At 30.2% G+C, this 24,127-nt stretch overlaps 9 protein-coding genes across 9 annotated transcripts; 3 read left to right on the top strand and 6 right to left on the bottom strand.

Moving 5' to 3' along the window:
- Positions 1-2,008: 2,008 nt before the first annotated feature.
- On the top strand, positions 2,009-3,730 carry TVAGG3_0998980 (A-type inclusion protein-related family; the record flags this gene model as incomplete). The annotated part of the gene is made up of 1 exon (XM_001582353.1): positions 2,009-3,730. One exon carries the CDS (start codon positions 2,009-2,011, stop codon positions 3,728-3,730), a length of 1,722 nt encoding a protein of 573 aa, XP_001582403.1.
- Positions 3,731-4,359: 629 nt separating this feature from the next.
- TVAGG3_0998970 (calcium ion binding) lies at positions 4,360-4,866 on the bottom strand (the record flags this gene model as incomplete). Its single annotated transcript, XM_001582352.1, has 1 exon — positions 4,379-4,843. The coding sequence occupies one exon, from the start codon at positions 4,841-4,843 to the stop codon at positions 4,379-4,381; it is 465 nt and encodes a 154-aa protein (XP_001582402.1).
- Positions 4,867-5,275: 409 nt separating this feature from the next.
- On the top strand, positions 5,276-5,884 carry TVAGG3_0998960 (FAM183A and FAM183B related family; the record flags this gene model as incomplete). Its single annotated transcript, XM_001582351.1, has 1 exon — positions 5,287-5,754. One exon carries the CDS (start codon positions 5,287-5,289, stop codon positions 5,752-5,754), a length of 468 nt encoding a protein of 155 aa, XP_001582401.1.
- A 155-nt stretch (positions 5,885-6,039) lies between these two features.
- Positions 6,040-7,715, bottom strand: TVAGG3_0998950 (uncharacterized protein; the record flags this gene model as incomplete). Its single annotated transcript, XM_001582350.2, has 1 exon — positions 6,256-6,954. One exon carries the CDS (start codon positions 6,952-6,954, stop codon positions 6,256-6,258), a length of 699 nt encoding a protein of 232 aa, XP_001582400.1.
- Positions 7,716-8,173: 458 nt separating this feature from the next.
- Positions 8,174-9,598, bottom strand: TVAGG3_0998940 (ankyrin repeat and SOCS box-containing protein 4 family; the record flags this gene model as incomplete). The annotated part of the gene is made up of 1 exon (XM_001582349.1): positions 8,174-9,598. One exon carries the CDS (start codon positions 9,596-9,598, stop codon positions 8,174-8,176), a length of 1,425 nt encoding a protein of 474 aa, XP_001582399.1.
- A 1,863-nt stretch (positions 9,599-11,461) lies between these two features.
- On the top strand, positions 11,462-12,428 carry TVAGG3_0998930 (uncharacterized protein; the record flags this gene model as incomplete). Its single annotated transcript, XM_001582348.1, has 1 exon — positions 11,462-12,316. One exon carries the CDS (start codon positions 11,462-11,464, stop codon positions 12,314-12,316), a length of 855 nt encoding a protein of 284 aa, XP_001582398.1.
- Positions 12,429-14,033: 1,605 nt separating this feature from the next.
- On the bottom strand, positions 14,034-15,589 carry TVAGG3_0998920 (uncharacterized protein; the record flags this gene model as incomplete). The annotated part of the gene is made up of 1 exon (XM_001582347.1): positions 14,099-14,317. The coding sequence occupies one exon, from the start codon at positions 14,315-14,317 to the stop codon at positions 14,099-14,101; it is 219 nt and encodes a 72-aa protein (XP_001582397.1).
- A 1,301-nt stretch (positions 15,590-16,890) lies between these two features.
- TVAGG3_0998910 (ankyrin repeat protein family) lies at positions 16,891-18,209 on the bottom strand (the record flags this gene model as incomplete). Its single annotated transcript, XM_001582346.2, has 1 exon — positions 16,933-18,186. The coding sequence occupies one exon, from the start codon at positions 18,184-18,186 to the stop codon at positions 16,933-16,935; it is 1,254 nt and encodes a 417-aa protein (XP_001582396.1).
- Positions 18,210-18,266: 57 nt separating this feature from the next.
- Positions 18,267-24,043, bottom strand: TVAGG3_0998900 (SEL-1-like protein family; the record flags this gene model as incomplete). The annotated part of the gene is made up of 1 exon (XM_001582345.1): positions 18,539-24,043. One exon carries the CDS (start codon positions 24,041-24,043, stop codon positions 18,539-18,541), a length of 5,505 nt encoding a protein of 1,834 aa, XP_001582395.1.
- Between the last annotated feature and the right edge of the window lie 84 nt (positions 24,044-24,127).

The raw sequence follows: 24,127 nt of genomic DNA, 5'->3' as shown, positions 1-24,127 counted from the left end.
CCAAATTGAAAATAAATCTCCAAATAAATTACAACAAGAAAACAATTCTTTGAAACAAGAAATTGAAAATCTTAAAGAAGAAATTGAACAAAATAACAAATCTAAATCATATTCTCCAAAGAAACTACAACAAGAAAACAATTCTTTGAAACAAGAAAATGAAAAGTTACAAGAAGAAATTGATGAATTACAAAATACAGTTGATAAACTACAAAATGAAAATAATTTACAATCTCTTCAAGAAGAAAATGATAAATTACAAGATGAAATTGAAGAATTACAATCAACTGTTGAGAAATTACAACAAGAAAATGAAGAACTCAAAAACAACAAACCAATTTATTCTCCATCTCCAAAGAAACTTCAAAATGAAAATAATTCATTGAAACAAGAGAATGAAAAGTTACAAGAAGAAATCGAAGAATTACAAAATACAATTGATAAACTCCAAATTGAAAATAAATCTCCAAATAAATTACAACAAGAAAACAATTCTTTGAAACAAGAAATTGAAAATCTTAAAGAAGAAATTGAACAAAATAACAAATCTAAATCATATTCTCCAAAGAAACTACAACAAGAAAACAATTCTTTGAAACAAGAAAATGAAAAGTTACAAGAAGAAATTGATGAATTACAAAATACAGTTGATAAACTACAAAATGAAAATAATTTACAATCTCTTCAAGAAGAAAATGATAAATTACAAGATGAAATTGAAGAATTACAATCAACTGTTGAGAAATTACAACAAGAAAATGAAGAACTCAAAAACAACAAACCAATTTATTCTCCATCTCCAAAGAAACTTCAAAATGAAAATAATTCATTGAAACAAGAGAATGAAAAGTTACAAGAAGAAATCGAAGAATTACAAAATACAATTGATAAACTCCAAATTGAAAATAAATCTCCAAATAAATTACAACAAGAAAACAATTCTTTGAAACAAGAAATTGAAAATCTTAAAGAAGAAATTGAACAAAATAACAAATCTAAATCATATTCTCCAAACAAACTTCAAAATGAAAACAATTCTTTGAAACAAGAAAATGAAAAGTTACAAGAAGAAATCGAAGAATTACAAAATACAGTTGAGAAATTACAACAAGAGAATGATTTACTTAAAAATAATAAATCAGTTTCTCCTTCTCCAAAGAAGTTACAACAAGAGAATAATTCATTGAAACAAAAGAATGAAAAGTTACAAGAAGAAATAGAGAAACTACAATCAAAATCATTGTTAAATACTCCAAACAAATTACAACAAGATTTCCAATCTCTTCAAGAAGAAAATGAGAAATTACAAGAAGAAATAGATGAACTACAATCAACAATAGAAAAATTGCAACAAACTAAATCTCCTTCTCCAAGAAAACTCCAATCAGAAATTCAGAAACTTAAAGAAGAATCAAACTCTGTGAAACAAGAAAATGAAAAACTCAAAGAATTACAATCTCAAAAGATACAACAAGAAGAAACTAAATCATTCATATCTCCAAGGAAGTTACAGAGTCTACAAAGTGAAAATGAACAATTAAAGTCATTAATTAATCAGTTGAAATCAAATGAAATTGAAAATCAAAAATTAATTAATGAAAAAAGTGACAAATTACAAAAAGCTGAAGAATTATTAAAAGTTTTACAAAATAGATCGAACAGGTATAGCTCTGGTTCATCAATATTGGAGACGCCACGCTCTACAACATCGAGAAGAAGTCACAGTTTAAGTTCTCCACAAAATAACGAAATATTACAACTTCAAAATGAAAATGAGAGACTTAAAGAAGAAATTGAAGCATTAAAGAAGCTACAAGATAAATCTAATGCTTCTCCACGCCAGGCAAAGTTAATTAAATCTTTGCAAGAAGATATCACGAAAATTTCCAAAGAAAATGAAGATTTGAAGCAGAAAATCAATGAAAACCAAAGAAATAAGAGTCTTCTTCAGAAAGAAAATGAAAATTTGTTGAATGACAACAATGATTTGGCCAAAACAATCGAAAACATGAGAAACAACTCTCCAAAGAAGGTCCAACAACTAGAGACACAAATAAATGAGTTAAAGAAGCAAAATGAAGAACTTTTGCAAGAAATCGAAGAAATTAAACAAGAAGATGAAGAAGACAGGAACCAAATGCATGATTATGAAATAGAGAACATTGATCTGAGATCTAAAGTCTCTGATTATCAAAATGAACTTTCAAATCTTGAAAATTTGATTAATTCTTTGAAATCAGAAAAAATCAACTTAGAAGTTGAAAACAAAGATCTAATGTCTCAGTTGGAGAGGTTTAAACAGGATTATTCCGATTACGAAGAAAGTATTTTGGAATCTGATGAAAATAAGAGAATTAAAGAACTTGAAGAAGAAAATAGAAAGTATTTGATCGAAAACTCAAAGATTTCTTCTGATATAAATGATCTCCAGAAAGAAATTAAAAATCTTAAATCTCAAATCGAAAATTCAAGGTCAGAAAAGGCCAGAAGTGATGTTGAAAAGGCTGAACTCAAGGACAAGCTCAACAAACTCATGGAAAAGAAGATTTGGTCCGATGAAAATGAGCAAATTCAGCTTCTCCAACAGAAATTAACAGAATTGAGTGAAGAAAACAAGAAACTCAGGTCTGTCAACAACAAACTCAGCAAGCAGATGAGTTCTAACTCCTCAACATCCCCTGTTGACACGAGTATTTCACAAATTTTGACTCCGATGTCAACACCACGCGAATTGCGAAAGATGGCTAAGACAATTGAGAAATTGCAGCAAAGCGTTGAATCACAGCGCTTAACAATTGTCGAATTGACCGAAAAAATCGCGAATTTGCAGCGAGAAAACGAAACATTGCGAAACGAGAGTTCTTTGTTAGTTGCAACTGATTCTGAGCGAAAACTCATTGAAGAGAACAACGAACTCAGAATAAAGATTGAAACAATCACGAAAGAAATTTCTTCTTCTTCCGAATTAAGAAGAAAACTGACAACAGTTCAATCCGAATTAATCGAAGCGAACACGAAGTTGTCGAAGGTTTTGCAAGAGAAGAGAGAGCTCGAGCAACAGAATAACGAGAGTTCTTTCATCAATATGAACGAGAACGAGCAAATCATTGAAGATTTGCAGAACAAACTCGAATTTTCTTTGAAAGAAAAAACGAAATTCGAAAAAAGAATTTCTGAATTGGAACAAATCAACAAAGAAAACCAAGAAAAAATAGAGAGAATGAATGATGAAATTAAAGATTTGGAGGAAGAGAAACTCTCCAAATCAAATGAAACAGGAGATATCAATGTTTTGCAAGAGAAAGTTCTTTCTATGCAGAAAGAAACAATTGTAATGAAATCTGAATTGATTGAGCTAGAAAAAGCTCGTTCTACAATAAAAGTTCTTCAGAAGAAATTGAATTTCGTTCAGGAAGAACTAAAGAATTCTGGTTCTGTTTGCAACTGCAGATGTTCTGAAGCTTTGGCTGAAGTTGTTGAAGAATTCAAAGCTCTGAAAGAAACTGTGTCTAAGAATTCTGTGAATGAAATAATTTCTCAGGAATTGGAGAGACAAAAGAAAGAAAATGAGGAATTAAAGAAGAGAATGGGAGTGAATCAGTCAACTGCACAGTTCGCTTCAACTGCCGTCCAAGCAATTTACAACATAATGAACTCATTGGAAGAACAACACAGAGAACTAATGGCTGCTCTTGGTTCTCCTGAACATGTCGAAGATATAAGTTCTTAAAATTATTTTGTTGTTTTATAAAATGTATTTTTTTTAATATCATATTAGTTTTTAATGATAAACACTAACTTGACATACACTCGATTAGTTGATATACTAGCTTATATGAGGATTTGAGTCTCTAAAGACAGAATGCCAAGCTGCCGATATTTGGACAATATTACAAGCCACATGAAAATGGCTAGTGTGATAATGGTATGCCAATGAAAATAAGATGTGTGAAATACTATTCCTCAATTCAGCTTATGGTCTTATCAATACAATTTGTTCGTTATCATTTAATTTCTCCTTTCTATTTCAGGTAAATTATGAGAATAAAAATTTCTGGAATCAAGAAACAATGGCACATTTTTAAATAACACCATAGCTTTAGATATGCGTTTTGAGAGTTTCAAATAAAGGTAGAGGAAAATCATAATTATTTGTTTCCAAATAACTTACATTTGAGATGATCTATCATATAGAAATGCAAATTATGTATATCTGCAATATTAATCCTTGCTTTATACAATTGATAAGATATAATTCCAGATTACTTCGAAAGCCAGATATATGATAGAATTAGATATATATAGACAGAAAATACTATAAAATTCAAGTTATTGCATATATAACAATAAAAATGTAGATTGACATATATGATTTTTTTTATTTCAGCTTTGATGAAAGCATTCTAACGAAATTAACAAACTCGTCAAGTTCGAGAGTTCCGTTTTGGTCCTCATCAAACTGGTTAAGTATGACTTCTGCTTGGTCCCATGTGATAGGGATGCCAAAGGATTTGAACATTGTCTTAATCTCGGAAACTCCGATGTTTCCTGAGCTATCGGCATCAATTTTGTCGAAAACTAATTCGGCAATGAAATCCGGTAGAGCGAGAATTGAAGGTAAGTCAAGGACGAGGTCTTTAAATTCGTCAAATGTAATTACACCATTTTCGTCTTTATCGGCTACATACCATAAGAGTGAAGTGCTGACAACGGCACTATCAATTTTGCATTCTTTGAGCATGTTGACCATTTCATTATAATCAATTCCTCCTGAATGATCAAGATCGACTAAATCATATAATTCTTTGAGTTGGGTAATGACGTCGCTTTGTGTTTCAGACATTAGTTAATCAATATTTTTTTGTTAGTCAAATGTTTGAAACTGGTCAGATTTACAAACTGCAGTAAAGAAAAATTTTATTTGGATGGATTAGCATCCATAACTAATTATTTCCTTCGACACGTTTCGGATAATTGAGAGGTTGTGTCAAGTTTTTGAAATCAGAGAAAACGTTTGAAAGCGCTGATAACTAATAATTAAGTTTCGAACGTGCCATCACTGCGATATTATGTACCTTCAATGAGTATTCAGGACAATTTTCAACTCCAACAAATGAATGTTTAAACATTATAAAATTTACTCACCAAAATAACTACAATTGCATAGAGTAGGAATTGCATAAGCTAAATACTTATCCATGGAAAGAGTTCATTATCAAATCTCTAGAAATTTTTAGATGGAAATAAAAGTGACGCTATATAACTAACGTATTTACTTTCATTCAAATGACAAAGAAAGAAGCCAAAGAAGCGCGTCCACCAAGGGAAGTCAATCCATTTGTTGCTGATGCTATTCTTAAAGAGACAGTAAAAATGGAGGAAAGAAATGCTAAAGAATATACTACATTTCAACCATCATTAAATTCACTTCAAGAGCCAACACCAGATAAACCATTAGTTAACTCATTTTGCTCATCTAAACATGATGATGACTTCACAGCAGAAGATACAGCTATGCTTTCTACTCTAAGAATGGATAGAACCATTCAAGATCCTCGCCAGAAATATAAATTCCCAATTACTACATCACAGGAGATTGGTTGGGATGCATACGAATATTATTCTAAGTCTATTTTTAATCATAAGCATAGTTCAACAGATGTTACAAGGAATCCAACTAATCGCGATCCTCTAAAGGCAATTGGACCAGAAGCCGATGCTCAGCGTGAAGCCAGACTTAAGGCTAAGAAATAAAAGCTTTATTTATTATGGTTTTTTAAATTCAAAATTTGATTTTCTAAAATTTTGTAATCAAAGTAAATTAGACTCTTTCATTGAGTTTCCTATTGAAGAGATTTTAGAAATTCTAAAGACAAGCTTCATTATATTTTAAATTAGCTGTGATGAAGTTTAATTAATATATTAACATGGAAAGATTTCCTAAAGACATATAGATTTTCATCAATTTATATGTAAATTAATAAATAAAAGCTTCTATACTTTGAAATATATATATAAGATCATTCTTATTATTGTTTATCATTGAAGAGCAATCATCAAATAGTCAAACAATTATTACATTATAATGCTTCGTATCAAGAAAACATGTTTTGTATTGATTTGTTATAATTTGAATTGAGATCTGTTAATTCAAGTCATATTTAATGAAAGACAATATCAATAATGAAGATTTTAATATAACAAGATATATTTACATGGTAAAATACATATAAATAAGAACAAATTAGTTAAAAATTAAAGTTGAATTCGAACACGTTGGATACAAGTCGATGGTCGAGATGTAATTCCGTGCAATTCAAGCTTGACAATTGGTTTTGTCTTCTTAAAGTTGGCGAATTTCACTCTTGTCCTTGGAGTTGTTACAGCCATAGGAGTTTGGGTTCCCATTTCGCTGAATCTCCATGAAGCAGGAAGTGGAGCTCTATCTATTGGATTTTCGTGGTCTTTGTTTAACTTAATTAATCTTTTTTGGAACATAATTGCATCATTTTCTTTTTTATATTGTAATTTCCTTATTCCTTCTTGAAAATAAGCTTCGAGACGCTCAAGCTCATATTGGTGCTTTTTCTCAAGTATTCTTAACTTTGATTTTGCGTCAGATAATAACTTTTCTTGTGATTCCTTTGTTTCTTTTTCTTCAAGACTAATTCGATATTGGCGTATGTTAGCTGCTTGTGCATATTCCTTGAACTCCACGAGCTTTTCCTCTTGGTGATACAAATCTTGAAGCTCTGGTGATGGACTCGAGTAGCGAACAAGGATTTCTTCGCTTGCCCAATAGTCATTGAACTTTTGGATTTCAGCTAGATGCTTTAGCTTGAGATCATCAAGTTTATATAAACAATCAACTTTAAAATCATTGATTTTTTTTGTCCCACTTGCTATTACATTTTGATGATATGTCTTTGGTGGAGTCAATTTTCCTTTCGACATCAATAATATAGTAGTTGCGATTATTTTTGAGATCTTTGGTAGCACATGCTTCTGAAAACTGTTTTTTCAGTTGATTGTATTTATCAGCTTCGTCGTAATTACTTGCTAGCATGCTTAAGATTTTTTGTCTCTGAAAATGCTGAGCTAATTGTGGTCGTTCGCAAATTGGTGGTAGTCTTCCTTTTTGTTCAAATGCACGAGTTGATTTTTCGCATCTTGGGGTATCATGCGAACAATACATCCAAGAACTATCATAGGTAGGGCAAATTAAAACTTCACTAGAAGCGCCACTTGTTGAACTAGGTACCGAAGTGGATGTTGATTCTGCTACATATTTTGATTCTTTGGGCATATCTGTTTCATTCATCGTGTCGGTCATTCTATATCAAAAATACTATCAACGTCATAAAAAAACAATGAAAATTTGTTGCTCACAAAATTTTTTACATTACATTAATCCTCCTTCTATAAATCATATTGAGTAGTTACGTGGTTAAATTTTGTGAACCGAACATTTGAGCACTACCGTCTCAATCTATTCAAAACTGAAATCGTTTTTAATTAAAAGTGACATACTTGAGCTATCCCGACCATTTCTTCATTTATTATTGCGTTTGTCCTCTAAAACATTGTTTATTTTTATAGTCCGTAAATTTTATGCACATGATCGACATATTTTTAAGAGTTGATGTTCCATCTGTAATATTCTTAAAAATAGAATACTCCTTTTTCATGAGCATATATTTGATTTGAATTTACTGTAAATATATTAACTATATACCATATTGATTGGAAATTCATGTTAATATAAGAAAAATATTTTTTGATTCTTGCTCGAACTCCCTAAAAAGATGCATATAACTAAAGGAGAAAACTTCATTGACAACAAAGATATCGAGCAAAATTGTTCCTATTATGCTTGACATATGAAGCATAGTAACGGTGTACATTGAATTATAGAATGACTTCCAATCTAGTCATGTAGCATTATGTTACACTGTAGCAGCATTAGTTGGATGCTCTAGCTAATAATAGTAGAAAGAAGAAAATGAAAGTAGTATCAGTGGTCACCTTGTGAAATAAGAAGTTCAGCTATTTCTTTACTATTAAGTTCTGTATTTCCACATTTTTACTGACATTTGCACCATATGAAATAAGAAATTCGACTGTTTCTTTATTATTTTTCAATGCTGCATAATGAAGTGCTGTTTCTCCATTATTATTTTTTTTCATTGATATTTGCACCATGTGAAATAAGAACTTCGATTGTTTCTTTACTATTTTTCAAAACTGCCATATGAAGGGCGGTATTTCCACACTTATCTTTTTCATTGATATTTGCACCATGTGAAATAAGAATTTCAGCTGTTTCTTCATTATTACTACGTGCTGTGTAATGAAGAGCAGTTTCTCCATCTTCATCTTTTTCATTTATATTTGCACCATGCGAAATAAGAATTTCGGCTGTTTCTTTACAATTTTTCAATGCCGCATTATGAAGAGCAGTATTTCCAAATATATTTTTTTCATCGATATTTGCACCAAATGAAATAAGAGCTTCGGTTGTTTCTTTACTATTATATTCTGCTGCCTTATGAAGAGATGTATTTCCATCTTCATCTTTTTCGTGTATATTTGCACCATGTGAAATTAGAAAATCGACTACTTCTTTACAATTACAACCCGCTGCATAATGAAGAGCAGTATTTCTGTCATCATCTTTATCATTGATATTTGCACCAAATGAAAGAAAATAACCGCAAAGAGATGGAATATTAAACATTGCTGAATAAATAAAGCAATTTTTAAAATCATTAGTTTGATCGAAATAAACTAAAAATGATTCAAGATTATTATATATTCCGCAATAATATAAATCAATCTGTATATTGTATTCATTCATCAAGAATGTAACAAAATCATTGTTATGTGAAATAATTGCATATTTCATGCATTCTTCATCTGGTTTTTGATATTTCAAGCATTCACTCACGATCTCTTGATTTCCTCCTAAAAATGAAAATTTAAGACATCTTTGTGTTATTTCTGAGTTAAATTTCGATCTTAATAACTTGTAACAATCAACTGTGCCGTGGTAACAGCATAATTCAAGTAATGATAATCCTTCTATAGAAACTGGATAAAATTCATATTTAAGTTTTTGATTTTTATCAAATCCATCTCTTTCCGTGAAAAAGATGACCCTTTCTTTGTCATTATAAATAATTGCTCTGTAAATTGTATTTTCTATATGAATATCGAGATCCCCTGATTTAATTTTTTCGAAAACATTAGATTTGTCTAATTTAAATGTATACTCCTTAAAAAATAGGAAGTTTGAAATAAGTTTAGCATTGCTGACTTCTTTAACATGATAATCGTCTGATATGAGTTTGATAAGAGATAAATATGACTTTGTATAGTGATTATTATATGGAATGATATTTAAAATGTCCATGATAGCATTTGTTGATAGATATTTCTTTGAATCAATCAGTTCTGTTTTGATTATTTTGTAAATTAAGTTTAAATCTTCTTCATTTTCCGTTTTCAGTTGATACAAAGCATTATATGAATCGATGTAGTATTTGTAGTTACTTCGTAATTCATTGTATTTATTTGGGTTATTGTCTAGATCAGACATGAAAAATTTTAAAACTCATATATTTGTTATTACCATATACAAAACCTTTAAAATTCATTGGAAGAAAGAAATGCTAGGTTGTACATGTAGAAAACAATGTTCGCATAGATTTCTTATATAATTTATGAATTATCATTAAGCTCATAGATATGAAAAGACACGATAATAACGGTTACGTCGAAACATTTTGTTCAAGATTTAAGATTTCAAAATTTTGTTCAGGACTTCAAATTAGTGATTAATGCATTATTCGAGCTCTCACATTTGATATCTATCTCTCACTCTCACTGATGGAACAATCAGTATTAGAGAGATACGTATCTTTAACTTTTGATTCCTAAATTATGTAAAATGATTTTAAAAAGATGCATATCTGTATAATATAGTTGAATATGTTAAATTTTATTGTGAGACTGAAAGCATATGAATGACAATTTTCTGGATTCCACAAAAAAACTGTCCTTTGGATAAATTTTGGTAGTTCAAAAAGTTGCATTCTTAATGTTACTGATGTTTTATTCATTAAAGTTATATGGTGATGTAAATAACAATGATCGGAACAAGACTGTAATGTGATCTCATTTGAAGTTTTTTGGATTTATAGGTGAAATAAATTGACGTATTGCACCAGTATGTTATAATAGGGTAAATTTGATTTTCAGCGACGGCGCTACGCGCCTTTTAGCATTCTGGGCACTTACGTGCCCAGAATGCAAGCTTGAGAAATTTGAAACTTCGTTTCAAATTTCTGCCTTGCTGTTAGGTAAAAAGATTTTTTTTGGGGAAATTGAATGTGAAAATAAAACTTAGTTTTTTTTGTGAGATATGGATTTTTTAGAAGATATTAGAGATCTAATTCTCAATTTATAAAAAATTTTAAAATTGAGAGGAATTTTAATGATATGATTTTATTAGATATTTGGATTTTTTAGATGATTTTAGAGATGTCAGTCTCAATTTTTAAAAAAGCGGTTAATGTGTCGCGAGCTTGAAGTCTAAAATGGCAAATACTGAACTTTTTTAAATTTTGATTGGATAAATAAATTATACATTATATTAGCATTCTAAAACAATTATTAAAATCGAGTTTAGGAAAACTGAAATTTCATGAAAAGTGACAAAAAGTGCCAAATTGCTAGTATATGAGATTTTAATGTTACCAGAACACACATACCATACATAGTCTAATATTCATAATATAAATGAATTTTATTGACATCAATAAATTTGAATCATGGAGTTGATAAATATTAATAATTTAATACTAATTTACATACAAATGTGAATCAAGATATATTAAAATTATCGAGTTTTAATTTTTGAGTTTTGAATCTCCCGAATTTTCCATACAAACATATATTAATTTTATAAAATATAGAAATAAAATCAGATTCTACAATGCTTTTTGAAATGTGTCACAATTATATTTATCATATTAAAATTCAAAAATAATTTTTGAGTTTCAGATCTCCCTAATTTCCCATATAAATATATGTTTATTTTATTAAAAATAGAATGTCCAATTATTGATAAAAATCGATCCGCTTTTCTACCGGTCAAGCTGTATATATATAGAACCCATCCATGTAAACCTCGATGTCACTTTCGTGGCCTCGCTCCGCTCGGCCACGAAAGTGACATCGAGGTTTACATGATGGATCAAATTTATTCCGTGTAAACTTAATAAAATTATTCAAATTTTGTGATAATTCGGTTTTATTTTTAGAAAATTTTGGTCTTAAAAAATGACAAATTTTATCTTGGTGTAATAGGTTTAATTTCTTAATAACGTTTCCTGCATCCGATTCAATAAAAACTTTGTTGACCAGTAATTCTCTCAAATTAATTTTTTTATATATCAAGATGAGTAATATCAATGATATAACAGAAGCAATTCAAAAGATAATTTCTGCCAAAGATGCCATAATAAATGAAATCAAGGCATTGATTGTTCTCGCCAATGAGTTCTTAGAATTCCGCAATATTTACACAAAAAATTATTTTGCAAGAAGAGATCATGTTATTAAAAAGCTTAGCTTTGAAAATCTTTCAACTCCTACATTAGCAGAAGGTCTCAAGTCATTTATCCTTTCAGATTTTGCAAAACCAACATCTTGGGAACATATCTGCGATTATATTGAAAATAAGTTCATACCGGAGATGGAATCCATTTACAAATCATATCAAGAATCTATTGCAGAAGCCCAAACTAAATTAAACACAACAATTGAAGTATATAAAAATGCAAAGCATGAATATACTGAACTCCTTAAGGATAATATTTGTTACATCAACGAATTAGAACAACTAAATGCAAATCAGACTTCGAAAAAGAATGAAGATCTTTTTGTCAATAAAGCTTTCGATTATAGGCCTTTTGTAGAAAAAATGGATGGATACCTTGATATATATAACGTAGAGGTTGATGGATTATACAAAGCTGTTGATATTTTCATATCAGAATTTGAATACATTGATAAAAAGAGAGCTATGCGATATAACGTATTACTAACTGAATTGGCAGACAAACTTACTAAGTCTACACATACTCAGGATGAATTACTTTCTGATTTGTTTATGGAATATAACGCTATTGATATTAAGAGCGATTTGCAGACACTTCCAGCATGGAATGCACCTGAAGAAGTGTCTTCTCTGCCGGAAGAAATGCCAGAAGAGAATCTAAGCTTTGATATCAATAATTTTCTTTCAAAATGAAATTTATTTCAATTATTAGTTGACTTATACTACTGTTATGATATATTCTTTTAATTTATTTATTTTTGTTATTTTATTATAAAATTATATTTCTATTCATGTTACTTTTCCGCACTAATTTCAAGAATTATATGAATACTGGTTGCCTCTAAACTATTGTGATTCGATTTGAGTTTCAGATCAATTAATAATTCTTCGAAACTGACTTAACACATCTCACTAAAGTCAGTCATATATGAATGATTTCATATTACAATAGGGATTTAAAAAAAGTTCGCAAAATGGCGAATTGCGCCACTTCTAATTTTTTGGCGAATTCGCCATTTTTCAATTTCCAAACCATATAAAAGGGTCTGTTATTTTTATTTTGTGGAATTCTCGTTTTTTATTAATAAAGGGTCTTACATTTTTATTGTGTGATAATCTTCATGATTTTAAGATAGGGTCTATTATTTTTATTTTGGGATTATCGTTTTCCTCTCAATTTTACTTTACAAAATGGCGAATTCGCAAAATATATTTGATGAATATATATATTATGACAATAAAGTTCATATTTGTTCACGATTAAAAAATATTATTTTTTTTGGTTTTGCATTTCATTATGCTGATTGCAAAATTAGCTTTTCTTGATGTTAGTTTGATTAAATCATAACAATTTATTCTCATACTAACTAATCAGAATAATTTTGAATTCAAAACTAAGAAATTTATGATTAAGTTCGTTATAAATTATTACTCATAACATAAACAGTTTTTATGTGCGCTTTAAGAAATGGCATGGTTTTAATTTGAAAAATTTGAATGAAATAAATTGTTGCCTTTTCCGCACACTAATACTTAATATTATTAATATTATTTGGAATCTCTTCCTTTATGATATTGTGAAGGAATTTATCTAAAATTAGATAATATTTGCAAATATTTAGGTTTTTCTCAATTACTCAGCATTTTTAATAATAGGATTTACTTGTGTAAAAAGATAATTGAAAAGAAGAAGAAATTATTCAATATAATGAGATAAATAAAAGATATTATCGAGATTATCTAAAAAACACGAGAAGTCATTACAGTATTTGCATGGTACTGTATTAATATATTTGAAGTTATATGATAAGTTTCCAAAAACAAGTATTGACGCCTTGAATCTGTCAATTATTCACTTAAATTCAAAATGGCTATCATGAGCATCATGACTATACGAAATAAAGTTATAAACATACTGTAACTATTTGACATATGCAAAAATTATCAATGATTATAGCGAGATTCAGTATAAATTATGTCACTTTTTGAGTTCGCCGAATTCGAAAAAATCAGGCTGAGTTAGCGAATTTTCAGCAATTCGCCATTTGGCGAAACCGTTTTTAAATCCCTAATTACAAGTATCCGATATTTTTAAAAACAAAGGATTCATCTAGATGAATAATATTAAAAGTTGATTAATTATTGATCTCTACTATCTAATATAGATGAAAGAATAAACAAATATCTCATATCTTATATGTCTTACTATTTTCTTAGTTGGATATAACTAGAACTTCTTTTACACATAAATAAGATGACTTTTACTTGAAGAGTATTCGACTAACATTCAAAATATGCATATAGTATACTATGTAAACAATCTACATGAATTCATTAAATCTTTGTAGCATGAAACTAGAAACTAGATATTTTTACACATGAATAAGATATTTTTATATGAGGAGCATTCAATAAATGCAAATAGTAAATTTTATGTAGACAATCTATAAAAATTCTTTTAAAAATAATCTTTATTTAATCATTGTCAATTCCGAGGTTATTTAGAATAGTTTGAACAACTCTTTCTTGTTCGTCATTCTCAGTATCAAGTTCGTTGACCAAGAAATCGACTAAATCTGATTCCAACAAAAAATCTTTGGAAATTGCAGTTGGTTTTCCTAAATTAACATTTTCTGATACAATTAATAAGATTCTTAAAGGAATTTTTGATTCTTCGAAAGAAGGATCGAGCATTTCAATCAAAATCGATACAAATTCTTCTGTTAAGTAAACAATTAATGAATCTGATAAATTCACCATTTTTTCTATCATTCTGAGTAAAATTTTTCGATTTGTAAATTGAGATAGAATAAAAAATTCAATCAAATGCTGAAATAGTTCATGACTGAATTCCGAACCAATTTCATTGTTGTTTAGACTGTAATAAATACTAAGAACATCAATAGCTAAAGAAAATGCAAAATTTGATTTTCCAAGATTGTTCTGATGAAAAACAAATGATGTGATTGAAAATAAATCTAATTTCTCATATATATGATGTGAAAATGATTGGTCAGTGGGTTGAAAAATTAAATCTTGATTATATAAATCAATTAAAATTGAATATACATAAGTTTTGTACTTCAATTTTTGCTCTAACTGTAAAATACCGTCATAGAAAGAATCTGAAATATTATATATCAAATTTGGGATAATTTTGATAATAAAATCGATTGATTCCAAAAATTGGATCATTTCATCATCACAAATAATATCGAACCCAATTTCTGATATTGAATTTAAAAGAAATATGAGAATTTCTAAATTTGAATCATTGAGCTCAATTTTTAGGTGTTTCAACAGGACACATGTAATTATTAATGATGGAACAATTTCATTGCTGTAATCTTCAATAAATTCTCTGTTTTCTCCAAAACATTGGAATAATAAATCAAAACTCAAATTATCAAAAATAAATGAAGGTATTTGTGTGGATTTACTAAGAAGTATGAGCATACAATGTAATGAGGAAGGGATATGAAAATTGTCTATGATTGCTTCAATTATGATCTGATTATTTATAAAATTATCTATTGTATCCTCATCTGATATTTCTAAAAGTAATTCGATAATGTGTATGATGTAGTCTTCTATTAAGATTGGAAAATCTTGAATAATATGAACTAATATTAACAATCCGTCATTTTCATTAAATATTTCAATGTATTCGATATGCTTATATTGCAAATATTCAATAACATTCGCTAAATAGCGTTCTAATTGTTCTTCATCTGTTTGATTTTCTAGTATTTTGTGCAAAACGGCTTCAAATTCATTTAAATGCAGTGCAATATCTTTGTTATCAGTCAGTGAACTGAAATTCCTCTTGCTTTTTGTATTGTCGTTGATTTTATAAAAGTCCATTGCATTACTCAAAAAAAATTACAATTGAGTAATTTCCATGGAAAGTTATCATTTGGTTCCACAGATATTCAAAAAAAAATTCACCAAGGGTAAGGGTTTCGTTTTGCTAAAATTGTCACTTTTATAGCATATTTGTTTTTGGATGTTTTGCGAAACCAAAAAAAAACTATGATATACAATGTGTGTGTAAAGAAAATACTTTATTTACTAGTTAAAAAATCATTTGGTATTGATCAAGTTATTTTTTCTGGATAAGATATTCTATGGATAATTGGATAGAAAATACAATTATATAATCTTGTACCTGGTTTAATTAAGCTAATTGTCATCAGAAACTTGTAATTTTTATGAATTTCGGATTTTCTTTTCATTACTGCTTTTCTTAATAGGTCAAGTTCTTATTTACGTTATAAAGTATGATATTTACAAATATCAAGTTATCGTGTTTTTTGAGAAATTATGAGAAACAAACAAAAATGAAAAATAGGAATAGCAATGAATAGTGATGTGGGTATAGAAAATGTAAGAGATATGAATGCAAAGCAATCAGTATTTAGGACATTGACCATAGATTTCGAAAAAAAAATGCTGCATATTGAGCGAAAACTATGATTATATTATAAGGCTGTCATTTAAAGCATAATGAAACTATTCCCTTTTCATTTTAATCGAATAAGATAGTAAAGATTTTTGAATTAGCTAGAAACTGATGAGATGTTTTCACAAATCAGATTTTTAATCTCTATAATGCATAATTCACTCAATATCTCAATTTTGATATTGCGAGATATTTTTGCTATCGGTTTCGCAATTTTGACACAATAGCAAGAGGGTTCTATAAGCATTATTATCAACGTAGAATCTGAATATCATATCAGAAAATGTCGCAAATCTGACATTTACCCGACCAAATAGCAAAATAATTGAATACTTTTCGCAAAAACTTTAAAAATCGATAAAAATATGAAATATAGATATTAAAGAGACTTTTTATATAATATTCATAAAGATTTTCCAAAAATATGATACCGCAAAATTAAAAAAGTAACGTCTTGAGTGGAGTCAAAGGTCGAAATTGCTAGCTAAATGTTTTTTTAGCGAAATTGCGTATTGTACGTTTTTTTCGCAAAACGAAACCCTTACCAAGGGCGAAAATTAAAAAAATTGGGAGGATTAGGTTCATTCGATTTCAGTTAGTCAATCATTAAGTATTTAATTCGCCATAATAATGCTTTAACGTGTAATGCCATATCATATGACAATATGATTGAAATAATTAATATTTTCTTGAAACTTATCCAATATATGCTACAGCGAACATATTTAGTCAAACATTGCTGATTCATCGAAAAAATTAACTTTTTATCTTAAATTCAATAGTTTACTTAAATCTAAGCTTTTAGGTAGCTTCTTACATTATCTTTTGCAACTTTGAATGCAGTTTTTCATTCTTTAATCTTTACTTCTTTATTAGCTCCAACTGAGATAAGATATTGAACAACTTCAAGAAAACCATTAGCTGATGCATAAATGAGTGGAGTACATCCATTATTAGACTTTACTTCTTTATTAGCTCCAACTGAGATAAGATATTGAACAACTTCAAGATAACCTCGTTGTGAAGCCCAAATGAGTGGAGTATATCCATCATTAGACTTTGCTTCTTTATTAGCTCCAATAGAGATAAGATATTGAACAATTTCAAGATAACCAAAATATGATGCCCAAATGAGTGGAGTCTTTCCATCATTATCCTTTGCTTCTTTATCAGCTCCAACAGAGATAAGATAATGAACAGTTTCAAGTTGATCATTAGCTGATGACCAAATGAGGGGAGTACATCCACCATTATCCTTTGCTTCTTTATTAGCTCCAACAGAGATAAGATATTGAACAACTTCAAGTTGACCATTAGCTGATGCAGAAATGAGTGGAGTCCATCCGCCATTATTATCCCTTGCTTCTTTATTAGCTCCAACTGAGATAAGATATTGAACAACTTCAATACAACCATGCAGTGATGCACAAATGAGTGGAGTACATCCATCATCATTCTTTACTTCTTTATCACACTTACATTCAATGAGTGATTTGACAAGTCTGAGATTTCCTCTTTCACATGCTATATGAAGCACATTATTACCACACATTATCTTCTTTTCCAAAAGTCCTTCTTCACATGCTTTTTGAATCATTTCCTGATTTCCTTGAGCAGAAAGTTCCTTAAAGAAGTTGTAAACACGTTCAAAATCACTAGATTTCTTAAGTTCTGCGATTTTAGTAAAAATCTCTCTAGAGTCATTGATATTTCCATTAGTTTGATTGACATTTGTTTCTTTGGCAGCATTTTGTCTTGGATTTTGAATTCCTTCTGTAGAAAGAGGTATTTCTTGCTCTTTTTGATCCAAAATATCAATGATACCATCGAATATATTGAATTTCATGTATTTTTTGACAGATTTCAGAGTAGAAACGACTTCCTCCATGTTTTGGATAGTAACATTTGCATTTCGTGTACATACATATAATTCTTTGGCCTTGATAGTTGTAGATGATTGTTTGAGAAGAGTAACGTATTGATTTGCTGTTAAAGTTGAATATTTCATGATTTGTTTAATATCTTCTTTGTTAAATGTATCAAAGAAGTTTTCATTTTGAATATAATCGCTGATATGAGCAGCAATGTATTCGTAATTCATGTCCTGAACTACTTTTGAAATTTCATAACTTTACCAAAAAAAATTTCCACTATTCAATTTTTTTTCTAATGCCTTGGAAGCAGCTTTGCAGGTTGCCGTCAGAATTTTCGTGAGACTATCTTTCAATTTAAATGCCTTGGAAATTTCACTTTAACTTTCATACTCGGATATTATCATATAACAAATGATGATTATCAAAAATACGAGATTTTTGTACAAAATACCTCTGATTCTTTTCTTGTTTCCTTCAATTATTGTATTACTTCGAGACTTATAAAAAGTACATATATATTGTAAATATCTAATTACATAAACAAGATATTTTTATTACATAACAATAAAAAAATTGGTATTATTCTTTGTTGCTTCTCTCTGTTGCCAATTTAAACAATTTATCTGCAATTTCCTCGTTTTTCTCTATTCTATCACCATATTTGTACATTTTTGCAAGATCAAACAAAGCTGAAGGAAATCCTTGTTCGGCAGAAAGTCTCAGTAACTTCAAACCTTCGTCAAATGTAGATTCTTCCTTCTGCAAAGAAACGGATTGATTATATAAAATTGCTGGATTTGAGTAATCAATATTTTGTTTCAAATCAACTTTGAAAACCGGTTTTCTATTCTTATATGTCGTGTTCAATTTTGTTGGAGCAACTTTAAATCCAAGCTGTGTTCCGTCTCTTCTTGGAAACATATGCAGCTTCATGTTAGTTTCGAAACTGACCATGAAAGGAGGTTTCATGTCTGTGATTGATCCAGATTCACTCTGTATATAAGAGATGAAGTCAAATTGTGACATCTGTGGAAAAACTGATGACTTCTTCTGAACTAAATTTTCTGTTTGGTTGTCAAGTTTTGGAAAATTTTTGTTTTTGAATTCATCTGCAATTAAATTCAAATCATCCAACATGAAATCGTAATCTTCATCTTCTTCTTCATCCAATGAAACTTTCATCAGACTTTTAAGAGCAGTACTGATACCATCTTCTTTGTTACCAAGGATTTCTTCAATTGCTTTTTCTGCATTTACGTTTGGATATCTGTCCAAAAGTGATGCAATTTCTTCTCTTTCTGTTTTAGGAAAATTACAATACAATTTTGCGAATTTGTGACCTTTTGAAGCAGCTTCTTCATAATATTCTTTTGCTCTTGTTGTTGAACAATCAACACCCAAACCATGTTCATAAATTTGACCAAGTTGGAAAGTTGCTTCCACGTCATTATGTTTTCTTGCTCTTTCGAAATATTCCCTCGCGAGTTGGTAATCAGAATAACCTGCTTCGCCACCAAGAAGGATTTCTCCTGTCCTTTGCATGGCGAGACTCAAGTCATGCTCGTAATCTTCATGAGTCTTGAAGAAACTCTCAGAAATAATGAAATCCAACCGACCAAATTTCCAATCTTGTGGAACTTTTTCGTCAATTTTTGTATCGGCGGCCATTTTGAAAAATTCCAATGCTTTCGAAGGAGATCTTTCGAAAGATTTTGAACCTCTATCATACATTATTGCTACCTTCAGCATTGATGGGATATGTCCTCCTCTAGCAGCATTAGAATAGTATTGTCTTGCAACGTCATCATCATTATCTTTCATTCTTTTACAGAGATATTCTGCGTAATGAAAAGCTGCGGGAAAATATCCACTCGCGGCAGATTTTTTGAGTAAATTTTCGAGTTCGTTTTCATGATCATTTTCTATTTCACCTTTCATTATCATCATTGCTAAGTTGAACATTGATTCGCTTCCACCTTGTTCTTTAGAAATAGACCAAATTTGTTTTGCCCTCATTTTATCTTCTCCGTAACCTTTTCCTGTATAATAAGCGTATCCAATTATGTTTTTCGCAGTTTGTTCGAATTCGCCTTGGCACATTTCGAAGAACTTTAGAGAGTTGGGAGAAGGGTTTTGTGTTGTTTTATATACTAAACAAGCTAAAGTAAATGAACATTTAATTGCTTGCGATGAATCCAATCCAATTTTTAAGATTTCAATGGCTTTTTCGTAGTCAATTTCTCTTCCAATTCCACTGATATACATATGAGCGAGATTATAACAACACTCTTTGTTTCCTTTATTCATCTCCTTCTCTATTATATCTCCTGCTTCTTCAAGGTTTTCGTTCAATTCACAAAGCATTTTTGCAACTTTCAAAGATGCTTTTTCGACACCTAAATTCATTGCTTGTCTGTAGTAACCTAAAGCTTTCTGGAAATGGACAGGTTCAACTGCGACTCCTTCGCAAACAACACCTAGTTTGTAGAGTGCTAAAGGATGGTTCTGTTCTGCTGCCATTTTGAAGTATTTCGTGGCATCGTTAACTGGGATTTTTCCTGCTTTGTTTTGCAGAATTAAATCACCGTAATTCACTTGTGCTTCGGCGTTTCCGTTGTCTGCAGCTTGTTTGTAGACTCGAGCTGCATCAAGGAACTCCTTGTTGGAGAGGAGATGGTCGCCATAAGCGAGTTGTGCTCGAAGGAATCCGTTTTGGGCGGAATTGTGCAAGTATTGGAGAGAATCTTTATCTGATTGTGAAACCCCATCGCCTTCTTTAAGGAGAATCGAGTATTCGTACTGAGCTTCTGCATAGCCTTTCTGTGCGGCGACTTTGAGAAGCTTGGCTGCGGCTTTTGTGTCTTTTTCGACGTCATCTGTTCCGATAACTAACATAATCGCGTACATTATGAGAGTTTCGGCCCTCTGGACATCTGAACTGACATGGCTCTTCTTGAAAACATCCGTGGCCTTCTTCGAAAGCTTCTGTCCTTCTTTGGCAACGTTAGAAATTACACCAACTGCCAAAAGTGAGCCTTTATCGGCTGCAATCTTGTAGTTCTCCAGTGCTTGCCTAAGATCTTTGCTAGTACCATCACCCGTATGGTAACATTTAGCAAGATTATATATCTCATCGGCACCACCGTGTTTTGCAGCTTCTTTCGTGTAATAGAATGCTTCTCTCAAGTTTGGTGATGTACCTTCGCCATCGTGAAGCATCTCCGCATAGCCAACTTGTGCAGAAAGACAGTTTTTGTCTGCAGCAGTTTTGAATAGTTGTAAACTTTGGGATAAATTTTTCTGACATCCCCTTCCCTTTCTAAGAAATTGAGCGTATTTGGCTGTGGCTTCGATATTTCCTTTGTCAGAAGCCATCTTTAAGTATTGGAATGCGGTTGCATCATCGTTATCTGGCGCTACAGCGTTTGATAAGACTAAACCGTACTTATACATCGCAATTGGGTCTTGTGATGTTGCTGCCTGCCTTAGATAAGCTAAACCAAGTCTTGTTTCAAGCTTTGAGATCAGTAATTTGCCATAAAGAAGCTGTTTTTGAGGATTATTTGAATCAGCTTGTTCCCTGAGCATTTTAAGGTCCGAAAAGTAGGTTGCGACATCTTCCATGTTGCAGGGAGGCTTCTGACCTGGGCTTTCAAGGGTTTTAATGTATTCATTTATTTGATTTTTGTCAACATTAACGAATAACTCATTTTTAAGGTCTTTGAGCTTCTCAAATATTTCTTTCATTGACGGTCTTTTGTTCGGATCGTATTCCAAGCAGAGATTTGTTAAATATTTATAAAATGGAGTTCCACATTCAACTTTTGGCGTTGTTCCCATTTGTATTGCATGGTATATTGCCGATTCTTTATGTGTTGTATCATAAATAGAGTCATTGAAAACTAATTGTCTCAATATTATTCCAAATGAGTAAACATCAGCTTTTTCTGTAATATCTGAACTATATAAACATTCAGGAGCTACATATTGGTAAGTATTCTGGGCAAAATTTGAATAAATTTCATCTTTTTCTATAGAATATAAATAATGATCCCAAATAAACGGATAATTCATTGAATCTAACAATATACTTGATGGTGTTAATCTGGAATGTATCATTTTCATATCGTGAAGTGATTTCAGAGCAGCTGCAACTCCTATTGCAATTATGTATCTGTTTGTATCATTCCAATGAGTTTCTTTACCATCAGAAGGCTTAACAGAGTTTAATACTGTATCTAAAGTGAAATAATTGTCATCAACTTGGCTCAAAATTGTAAAATAATATCTTGAGTCTTGATTTGGCAAAAGAACCCCTGTTGGCTGCAGCAAAGACGTACAATTAGCTTTGTAGTAGTTTAGAAGTATATTGGCAATCTCTGTTGGTTCTTTTGTCGTCATATACATTTGATGAATTTTTTTCGCAATAAATTGGGTCTTTCCTTCGTTATCTTGGTAAGTGGCAAAAACTTCAAGTCTTCCTCTCATCTTTGAGCCATATTTATGAACTTTTGACTCATTTGGAAAAAATGAAAGAGAAGGAGCAATTTTTTCAATGCAAGAATCGTATCCGAGGAGTGTAAATACTTCAAATTGTGATACATTATTTGATTCGCACTTAAAAGTGTTCAATTGACTAGAAATTGGTTTTAGATTTTCAAAATTCGAAATTGAATTATGGGATAAGTTCAAATCAAGAAGTGATTTAAATTCTATCATGATATTTGGTATTTCTGTGATATTATTGAATGATAAATCAAGTTTTTGTAAATTTGGAAATAAATTTGGCTGAGGAATGCTTGAAATCTCGTTTCTGGATAGATCTAAGTATATAAGATTCATAAATGGTTGATCGGAAGTGATATTCGTTGTTTTGTTGAAAGATAATTTGATTTTTTCTAAATTTGGACATTTGGAAAGCAGAGAAAAGTCAATTAAACATTGATTAGCTGATAAGTCAAGCTCTCTGAGTGACTTCGCCTTGGAAAGAAAGTCAATTGACGTCAAAAAATTAAATGATAAATTTAATTTTGTTAATTCTGAGAGAGGACCACAATTTTCAACTGTAGTAATGAAGTTATTTGAGAGATCCATCTCAATAATCGATGATTTTAAGTCTTTGAGGTAATGAAGTTCACAATTTGACAAAACAAGGGATTTTAAGCGACTAAACTTCGACAAATAGTCCCCATAAACGTATCCGAACGATTTCTCGTCATAAAGTTCAATGTTCGTGATTGTTTGAGGCAAATTAAATTTAAATTCTTCAAAACTCTTAATTGAAACCGTTTCTACCTTGTTAAGTACATCATTGATCGTATTTTTGTAAAATTCTGATAAATTATCGTATAAATCGAAAGCTTTGTATAAATGAGTGAAAAACAGCAAAGTTGACAGAGATTCGGCGTTTAAATTAGTGGTATTGTTTTGGAAAGTAAATGCAATGATTTCCAGGTTTGAAAACTCACAAAGAGCTCCGATATAAACTTGAGTTTGAATTTCATTGAAAGGAAAGTAAAATTTCAATATTGTGTTTTGGTGATATTCAATAAGTAGTTTAACGATGTCTCCTCGAGGTATCGTGACCTTTTTACTGAATAAATCTTTGATTATTTCTAAAGAACCTCCTTTTAGAGCGCTAATCAGTGTCTGTGATGTTGGTTTACATATCTGGTTTGATAATATGTCGAAATATTTGGCAGTATCGTTTGCTTCTGCAGCAAGATTTAAATAAACAAGAATTGCTTCTTCAGATAGATTAATGAATGACGTTGGATATGTGATATCAATCACTTTAGGTTCAAGCTCTTCTAATAAAGCTGTGAATTTTTTTGTATTTGTTGGTTTTATAACATTTAATAAGCTAATAAGTGATTTTTGTGATGCAATTCTATGTGAAAAGGCATTGTTAATTGTAAGTATGCATATTTCAGCTGAAACCGCTTTTGTATTGAGTAAATCATATATAATTTTTCCGGATTGAATGATATTTTCACCATCAATACTCCAGATTCGATTTTCGCAAGTTACGTAGTTATTCAAACACCGCGATAATTTAGTTTGCTTAAAATCATTTTCATTCATTCAAAAAAAAATTTATAAAGTTTACAAAACAAATTCATCTTCAAAATCTTCATGATTACATGTCTTATTGCAAAGTTCTATAAA

This window comes from Trichomonas vaginalis, chromosome I (genome assembly GCF_026262505.1).
Source record: "Trichomonas vaginalis G3 chromosome I, whole genome shotgun sequence".
Classification (NCBI taxonomy): Eukaryota; Parabasalia; order Trichomonadida; family Trichomonadidae; genus Trichomonas; species Trichomonas vaginalis.
The sequence above is the reverse complement of the archived record's forward strand: the minus strand, read 5'-3'. Positions and strand labels throughout refer to the sequence as shown.